This window comes from Vidua chalybeata, chromosome 23, assembly GCF_026979565.1.
Source record: "Vidua chalybeata isolate OUT-0048 chromosome 23, bVidCha1 merged haplotype, whole genome shotgun sequence".
Classification (NCBI taxonomy): domain Eukaryota; kingdom Metazoa; phylum Chordata; class Aves; order Passeriformes; family Viduidae; genus Vidua; species Vidua chalybeata.
The window spans coordinates 1790273-1799834 of record NC_071552.1 but is presented as its reverse complement, the minus strand read 5'-3'; the positions used below and the strand labels follow the sequence as shown (position 1 = coordinate 1799834).

The 9562-nt window shown below is 43.2% G+C and overlaps 1 protein-coding gene across 2 annotated transcripts in view; it reads left to right on the top strand.

Annotated features, from left to right (window-relative positions):
* Nucleotides 1–444: 444 nt before the first annotated feature.
* The window catches only part of SIK2 (salt inducible kinase 2), a 38357-nt gene continuing 29239 nt past the window's right edge, over nucleotides 445–9562 (top strand). For both annotated transcript variants that reach the window (XR_008434660.1, XM_053963406.1), the window contains exons 1-3: nucleotides 445–640; nucleotides 6658–6774; nucleotides 7694–7757. Coding sequence is in view for 1 of the 2 variants with exons in the window: in XM_053963406.1 (XP_053819381.1) it covers nucleotides 491–640; nucleotides 6658–6774; nucleotides 7694–7757 (331 nt within the window). In the remaining variant the exon portion in view is untranslated. The remainder of the gene's footprint in view (nucleotides 641–6657; nucleotides 6775–7693; nucleotides 7758–9562) is intronic.

Genomic DNA, 9562 nt, shown 5'->3' with positions numbered 1-9562 from the left:
GTCCCGGCGGTGCCACTTTGTCCCCCTGGGGTTGGTGACACCGTCACTGTCCCGGCGGTGCCACTCTGTCCCCTCGGGGGTTGGTGACACCGTCGCTGTCCCGGCGGTGCCGCGCTGTCCCCGGGGGTGGTGGCACTGTCCTAGCACGGGTCCCGCGGTGTCCCCCAGGGGTTGGTGACACCGTCACTGCCCCGGCGGTGCCACTCTGTCCCCCCGGGGGTTGGTGACACCGGCGCTGTCCCGGCGGTGCCACTCTGTCCCCCCGGGGGTTGGTGACACCGGCGCTGTCCCGGCGGTGCCGCGCTGTCCCCGTGCCGGCGGCGCCGGCGGTGGCCCGGGGCGGGCCGTGGCAGCCCGGTTGCCATGGCGAGGCCCCGCCCGCGGTGACGCGCGCGGTGACGCCGGTCGGTGGCGGAGGGGGCGGCGCGGCCCCGGGGGCGCCGCGCGGAGCCCGGAGCCGGAGCCGCCGCCGCCGCCCCCCGAGCCCAGCATGGTGATGGCCGAGCCCCGGCGGCCCCCGGCGCTGCTGCCCCGCGGGCTCGGGCCCGTCCGCGTCGGCTTCTACGACATCGAGGGCACGCTGGGCAAGGGCAACTTCGCGGTGGTGAAGCTGGCGCGGCACCGCATCACCCGCAGCGAGGTGGGCACGGCGCGGGGGGCGCGGCGGGGCCGCGGGGGCTGCGCGGGGCCGGGGCTCCCGAGCTCCGCTCCGCGCCGCTTTTGTCCCTTCCGGCACCTCCCGCGGGGACGCGGCTCGGCGCGGACCGCCGGCTCGGAGCCCCGGCCGCTGGGGTGGGGTGGTGGTGGTGGTGGTGGTGGTGGTGGTGGTGGGGGGGGGGGGGTCGTTCTGCCGCTCGCATCCTCCTGGGAAGGGCAGGAGAACGCTTCCGAGGCCGCGGGGGGATGTCCGAGGATGTCACCCGCAGGATGTCACCCCCCCCCCCCCCCACGGCGCCCCGGGGTGCCACCCGAAAGATGCCACCCCCAGGATGTCACCCCCAGGGTGGTGGCATCACCCCCGGGGTGGTGGCATCACTGCCGGGATGGCACCCCAAGGATGCTCCGGCAGCACTTTCTGCTCCCTCTCAGCCCTTGTGCTGTGCCTGCCGCCGTGCCCTGGATATTTTCGGGTTTCCTGACCTGGGCAATGCTGGGTTATCTGTTCCAGCAGAGGAACTCGTGTGTGTGCTTGTGTGTGTGCTGAATTCTTCACGGCATCCTGCAAGTTCACCAAATCCAACCATTTTTAGCCTCTTTGTTCAACCGCCCCCGTGTATTACCCGGTGATTATTGTTAATACCTGGTGCTTTACCTGAAACAAAAATGATTGTCAGTCTGCCTGGCTAAAAATGTAGTCGTGTTCACTTTAAGAAAAAAAAAAAAAAAAAAAAAAGAAAAAAAAAAAGGAGGTATTTGATGAGAGTAATGGCTCTGAAGGATCAGCTTCCTCTTCTGCGTTGTTTTAGGTAGTTTTAGTTGCTACACCTAGAGGTGAGCTTTTTGTAAGGCTCTGTCTCTTCTGGTGGCTTTCATTGTTGACTGAAGAAGAGGTTCCTGCGCTGCTCTGTCCCTGAGCAAAGCCATTCAAACGCTGTCCGAAGGGTGCTGTGGGCTTGGGGGGAAAATCACCCCTTCGGGAATGGGAACATGCCCTGAAAGCTGCGGCTCAGCCGAGGACAGCAAACCCCTGGTGCTAACAGGGCTCCGGCCACGCCGTGATTGATGAGCTCTGCATGGCAGGGACTGACAGAAAGTTCTCCTCTTGCCTCAGTTCTCAAGTTCATCATAAACTCGGTTCTTTCTGAGCCCTTCCTTGCTCCCGCTGAAGAGCCAAGCAGTGCCAGCGTTCCCTTTCCAAGTTTGGTGCCATGTGCCAGAATTGCAAATGCTCCACTTGAAGATACTCACTTGTCATTGCTCTTCAGCCCTCGTTTCTTTGGCAGGCTTTGTGATGGAGATGAAAACTTTAATCTTGGTTTTTATTGCCGTTTTTGAAAGCGTGTTTGTTTAGCATTGTTGGAAATCACAAAGGTTGCAGAAAGCACAGAGCTTAAAAGCTCCCTGATTCCCGGATGATTCTTTCATCTGTGTCCTAAGGAACTGCTGAATTCTCTTAGTCTTGGTTTTGTTTTTTTTTTTTTTTTTTTTAACCAGCTTTTCTGTCCGGCCTGCAGCCTTTTTATCTTCCCTGGGATTTTTACAGCAAATTGGCCTGTGCTGGGTGTTTTTTTTTTGTCAAGGTCTTTGATTTTTTGAGTCAGCTCTGACTTCTGCAGTGAGAGGTGCAAAAGTTGTTCTGGAACTGAATTGCTGAGCTGGTTGCTGGAAGTATTTACACAATCTTTGAGGAAGGGGAACCCTGTTAAGATGACTTCTGGTGATGTCAGAGGAAATTAATTCCAGCCAAATACTCTTTGGAATAAGCACTTCAGTTTGGAGCAGCTCACCTGATTTCTGGACCCCTGAGCACAAGAGTGGAAATCCTGCTTGTTAATGACCCCAGACTGAAGGGTTTTCATACTTCAAGCTTCTTCTGAACTCTTGCTTAAGTTCCAGTGGAAGAATATTCAGCTTTTAGGTCCTGGAAGGGCTGTGCTGGTGCACCCTCAGCTCTGTGCTACAGGAGGATGCTGTGAAGCTGCTGAGACTTGCTGAAAAAACCTATTTTAAAAGGACTCCTTGTCAAAGTTTCTCCTGAATCTCCTGATTCCAACCCTTTAGATTCAGAACTTGTTTGTTGTTGGGCTTTTCTAGCACTGGCGTTTTGAAATTGTGTTTTATATGACTTTGACCTTTAAAATATTTGCTTTTTTTTGTTTTTTTTTTAACACAACTCTGCCTAGCCAATAACCATCAAATTAAAAAAGATGGGCTCTTATTACCTTGAATGCAGCACTTATGGATTGTGTACAATCCATCCTTTTTATGGAAAGACTGCAGGTGAGAAGATAAAATTGTTGCCATAAATTGTTAGCAGAGGTGGGACTGAAATGAAAACATGAAGCAGGAGAACAACACGGGGTGTGTGCAACCAAAATCAGAAATCATCATTTCAATTCATGCAAGTTGGAAACAACCGTACAGAAGTGGGAAAGTGGGGGGGGGGGGGGGGGGATTAGATATTAGGAGATAAAGATATCAGGAATAAATAAATTAAATAAGGATATGTAGGAATAGAGGTGCTGCCTGACCCTTTTTACGGCCAGTCCACCCAGGGGGGGCTGAGCCCGACCTTTGCTTGGCTTGTTTGGGTGTTTGGTGCCATTTGAGTGGAGGCCACGTGGCTTTTTCCTGCCACGCTCCTTTCTTTATCCTGCTGCCCAGAAATCCTGTGATCCCAGGGCAGCTCCTGCTAATGAGGCGTGGAAATGAGCAGAGATTTTCCTGGGGAGGAGGAGAGGAGGGAACAGGAGTAATTAACTGGAAGCGTAAAAAGTTGGAGGAGACTGGAGATTTGCTTCTGCTGAAATGGGATGGGAGTGGGATAAGGAAAAGGTTTGGAATGTAGGGAATAGGGGAAAGGTTTGGAGTAGGGGAAGGTGCTGCTTGGAAAAAGCAGGAATTTGGGAACCCACCCCTAAAGCCCTTAATGAACCCCTAAGGATTAATCCCCTGCAGAGGAGCTCTGCTCACTGCTCCCCAGGGGAAAATAAAACCTGACTCTCCCTGTGGCTCGCAGATGTGCTTTCACCTGGCTGCTGTCACAGGGGATTTGTGTTTTTCTCCAGAAAAAAAGTATGGAAAATGCCCCTGCAGCCCCTGATTTGATCTGTGGCACCAGTTCAGGTGTGCTCAGGTATTTGTAAAGTGAATAACTCCAGCAGAGACAGCAGCTCCCTGTGCTGCACAACAAAATACGGAGTTTTTCCAGACTGCAGAAGTTGTGTTTGTTAGTTTTAATGCATTTTATCTATTTTAAGAATGTACTGGGTTAACAAATCTGAATTTCTGTAACCTGCAGGGACAAAGCTCTGTTTGAATGTGAACTTGTAGCGGGAGGTTGTGTTGTGGTTTTGGTTTTTTTTTTTTTTTGTTTGGGTGCTTGCTTTTTGCCTTTGTTTTTCCTTTCAAGAATTAAATGAATAAAACAAAAACAATGAAAACTGACAGTTGGAGTAGCTGAGGAGCAGAAGCAGAAGAACTTTCATCTTTTCTTGACAAGCATTTCGTCCTCACTGCTTGGCAGTTGCAATTCCCAGATGTCAGGGGAGGATTGAGCAAACTCCAATTCCCTGGGCCTTCAGTGGGAGAAGGGAAGGAAATAAGTGCAGTTCCTTGGGCTTTAAACTGAGAAGAAACCATGAAATCTGCAAAGGTATCTTGGAATGTAACTCCTTAAGCAGCAAAATCTGGTGACAGGGGGATGTCAGGGATTCCCTTTTGGTTTTCCTTGTCAGGTGAAGGATGTGCTGACGTTATATATTGAAATTTGGGTTTCTTTTTTTTTTGTTGTTGTTGTTTCTTTCGAGCTGTTGCCAGTAGTTTTTGGCAAGCTGCATGTGTTTAGGAACAAAACACACTTTTCAGATAGGAAACTGCTCCGTGGCTTGAAGGAGCTTCTCCACCTCTAAGAATTACATCCCTTTTCCTGTCATCAAGAGACAGCTGAGCTCATGGACAAAAAGGAGCTGCTGAATTCCCTGTTCCTGCTCACATCCTTGGGAAGACTTTGCTGGATTTTAAGTATTTTCAAGTGGTTCTTCTGTAAAATCTTCCCTGGTCCTGGCAAGATGAAGATGCAGAACGAGCTGAGGTATTAAATCTGCATTTGAGTGGAGGAGCTGCTGCTCTCCTGTGGTACATACATTTCATGGACATATTTCATGCACACTTGATGTTGCACATTTTCCTGGGACTTGGGGAAACGCTAGGGACTTTGAAAGAAGGAAAATCAGAGTGTGCTGAAGTCAATAAATAGTTAATTGTGAACTCAGGTGGGCCCATAATCAGTGTTAGAGCAGATAATGAGGCTCACCCCCCGTGGGTTTCTGTCTCCTGTGCAGCAGCTCTCCCCTGTTCAATAGTTTGTGAAATTCTGCTATAATTGGAATATTAGTGGGACTTACATTGTTTGCTCCTGCTCCAGCATTACTAAAGTGACATTCAGGGTGAATAAACACCATTTATAGATTCAGCACTCTTTAGCATTTTTACCCTTTGCAGGGGCTGCATTTTCACTTTCTTCTTGGTTTCAATTTTAAATATCCTCTGCTGGAGCTTTTTAGTCCCCTCAGCATCTGGAGTTATCTTCCCTTTGCATTTATTGGCTAAAAAACAAGGTCAGCAGGGCCAGGATGTGTTTTGTGAACCAACTGAGACGCGTTTCCAAGGTTTGACTGATAAATTCATCTGCAGAGTTTTTATTCTCTGAAGGGATGAACTGCAGATACCCTTTTATAACAGCGTAGGAATTAATTAAACACGCCACAGCTGCAGCCGCGTGGAGCCTCCAGGTTTGGACTGTCTGTGTGGAGCCAACAGTTTCTCTCTTAAAACATCCTTTTGTGGGACTCAGATTTGCCACCTCGACTCCAGAAATGGGCACCACTGAGCTTTTTGAGGAGGTTTTGCTCACTGCAAATTGCTGATTGAAGAGCACCTGGAGCACTGGCCTCCCTCACCCGTTCTGTGCCTTCCATTCTATGGAAAACCTGTTTTTTTTTGGTTTTTTTTCCATGGAAACCCTGCTTTTTCTCATGGAAAACCTACTTTTACTCATGGAAAACCTGCCTTTTTTTTTTTTTTCATGGAAACCCTGTTTTTTCTCATGGAAAACCTACTTTTACTCATGGAAACCCTGCTTTTTCTCATCAAAAACCTACTTTTACTCATGGAAAACCTGCTTTTTCTCATAGAAAACCTACTTTTATTCATGGAAAACCTGCCTTTTTTTTTTTTTTCATGGAAACCCTGTTTTTTCTCATAGAAAACCTACTTTTACTCATGGAAAACCTGCTTTTTCTCATAGAAACCCTGCTTTTTCTCATAGAAAACCTACTTTTACTCATGGAAAACCTGCTTTTTCTCATGGAAAACCTACTTTTACTCATGGAAACCCTGCTTTTTCTCATGGAAAACCTACTTTTACTCATGGAAAACCTGCTTTTTCTCATAGAAAACCTACTTTTACTCATGGAAACCCTGCTTTTACTCATGGAAAACCTGCTTTTTCTCATGGAAAACCTACTTTTTCTCATGGAAAACCTGCTTTTTCTCATAGAAAACCTACTTTTACTCATGGAAAACCTACTTTTACTCATGGAAACCCTGCTTTTTCTCATTGAAAACCTACTTTTACTCATGGAAACCCTGCTTTTTCTCATAGAAAACCTACTTTTACTCATGGAAAACCTGTTTTTTCTCATAGAAAACCTACTTTTACTCATGGAAACAGTGCTTTTTCTCATGGAAAACCTGCATTTCCTCACGTGCTGATGTGGGTGAGAGCCCTGCAGCCCCTTAGAGGGACCCCAGACACTTTCAGTGCTGCCCTGCTGTATTTTTTTTTTTTTTTTTTTTGGCTGGGATTTGTATTTCAGCGCTCCCCAGAAAGCCTCCCCTTACCTGGGGCTGCATTATTCCCTTTCTAATGAGGGTCAGCTCACCAGGAGCACCTTGGGGGAGTTTTTAAACCTCATTTTTGCTGTTGGTCTGCAGGTGGCAATAAAAATCATTGACAAATCTCAGCTGGATGCTGTGAATCTGGAGAAGATCTACAGGGAGGTGCAGATAATGAAGATGCTCGACCACCCACACATCATAAAACTCTACCAGGTAGGTTTAGAGGGGCTTTTCCCCTTTTTTTTTTTCCCCCTCTCTTAGTTCTGCTAAACAAAAATAAAGATCCCAGTTAACGACCAGTTCAGCTATAAATTAATTTGTTGCAAAAGAAGCTGGCCTTTAAAATATTTAAAAAAAAAAAAAAAAGGTCTTGAATTTAACGGTTTATTTAAAAGATAAAACTGGTCTTTAAAATATTGATGGAGCTTAAGGAGTTAAATTTGCAACTGCCTTGATAATATCTCCCCTCAGTTCCTTTCTGAATGAATCCACCACACAAAAGTGGCAGAGGAGAGACTGAGAATATTTAAATGAAGCCTTGACGGGAGGGTGATGGTTGGGTGGTGCTCACTCCTCCAGTGACTGGTTAAAAATGCGTTTGATAAATGAGTTTATTTTTTAAAAAAAAAGCCTTCAAATTGTCTCCCCGGTTTGCTTTAGATTTGTGAGCAGCCTCTTGGGACTTTCAGGCCAGTCAATAAATGAAATGCAAACTCAAATTCACAGAGCTCTTGCCCACGGACAAGTTCAGCTGATGCTGAATGAGGTTACTGAAATAAACCCAGAATAAGTTGGAATTGTTGTCCTGAAATCTGGAATGGCTTTTTGAAGTGGAGGATTTTTCCCTCTCAGTGGAGGATTTTTCCCTCTCAGTGGAGGATTTTCCCTCTCAGTGGAGGATTTTCCCTCTCAGTGGAGGATTTTCCCTCTCAGTGGAGGATTTTTCCCTCTCAGTGAAGCTCTTGATTAGTTTGTTTGGAAGACTTGTGACAACTCCACGTGTGAGGCAGAACTTTCACAGCTTTAGCAGCATAAAAATAAAGATCCTTTTGGGTGGTTTTTTTTTTTTGGCTTTTTTTTTTTTTTTTTTGCTCTTCCCACAAGCTCTCATTTCTCACTGCTGCATCCACAGGTGATGGAGACCAAAAGCATGCTGTACCTGGTGACAGAATTTGCCAAAAACGGGGAGATTTTCGGTAAGCAGGAGAATATTTCCATGTTCAGCTTTTCCACGCTCTCCTGGTGTCCGTGCAAATGAGGATGGTTTGGGTCTGATATCAGATTTTCTGCGCAGCTGCAGAGCTGAAAACCTTTCAGGTGTAAATTTGATTTCCTCTCTCGCAGTTGGTTTCCACTGCCTCTTGTGCTTTTGCTGGGCTTTGTCTTGGGACAAAAATCCTGCTCCTTGGGCTCTGAATTTAAAATCACTTTTGGCTTCTATCTTATTATAATAAAAATCTAAAAACTATCTCAAAAAAAAGAAAAAAAAATATATACACACTATATATATATATATATATATATATATAAAAAATACTATATATATATATACTATATATATAGTATACTATATATATTTTATATATTATATATATCATATATTATATATATTATATATTATATATTATATATTACATATTACATATTATATATTATAATATTTATGTTATATATAATATATATAATATATATAGTATACTATATATAATTTTATATAGTTTTAAATCTATATTTTATTTATATATTTATTTTATATTTTAAATATATATATTATATATATAATAGAATGACTATATATAGTATATAAATATATATAATATATATAAATCATATATAAAAATATATTGTGTATATATTGTATATAACAGATATACAATGAATATAATTTAAAATAAATGCATAATTATGCTAAAATAAAAGATTTTGTTAAAATTTTTAACTATTAAAATTAATATTTTAATTAATTTTAATTAATCTTAATTAAATAAATCACATAAATAAATTAAAATTTTAATTATGAAAACCTTTACATTTGTATTAATTTTTATTGTATTATTACACAATTAAAATACATATAATTTTAGCATATTTTTACCTATATTTAACATATAATATTTTTTTCTTTAAAACCCCCCCAGCCCTGCTGTAGGAAGGTGCAGCCAGAGGGTGACACCAGGCTGAGATCCCAGTGGGAAGCCCGGAGCTTTCCTGGCAGAGGTGGCTTTGCTGTTTGCCCAGCAGGTCCTGGCTGTGCCCAGCGGGCGCCTCGGGGAGGGTTATTATTATTATTATTATTATTTTTATTTTTATTTTTATTTTTATTTTTATTTTATTTTTATTATTATTATTATTATTATTATTATTATTATTATTATTATTATTATTATTATTATTATTATTACTATTACTATTGTTATTATTGTTATTGTTATTATTATAGTACTAGTATTAGTAATAGTAATAGTAATATATTATTAATATCATAATTATTATATATTATATATTATAATATATTATATATTATAATTAATAATAAAAATAATATGCTTAATGCACAAGCCCTGCTGCTCCAGGAGGGAGGACAGGGCTGATCCCAGAATAGATAATAAATAATAAATAATAAATTAATTATAATAACAATCTGGTTAATGCAGAGCCCTGCTGCTCCAGGAGGGAGGACAGGGCTGATCCCAGAATAAATAATAAATAATAAATAATAAATAAATAATAATAATAATCAGGTTAATGCAGAACCCTGCTGCTCCAGGAGGGAGAACAGGCGTGATCCGAGAATCATTAATAATAATAATAATAATAATAATAATAATAATAATAATAATAATAACAACAACAATCTGGTTAATGCAGAAGCCCTGCTGCTCCAGGAGGGAGGACAGGGCTGATCCCAGAATAGATAATAAATAATAAACTAATAATAATAATAAATAACAATCTGGTTAATGCAGAGCCCTGGTGCTCGGGGGGGCACAGGCCTGACCCC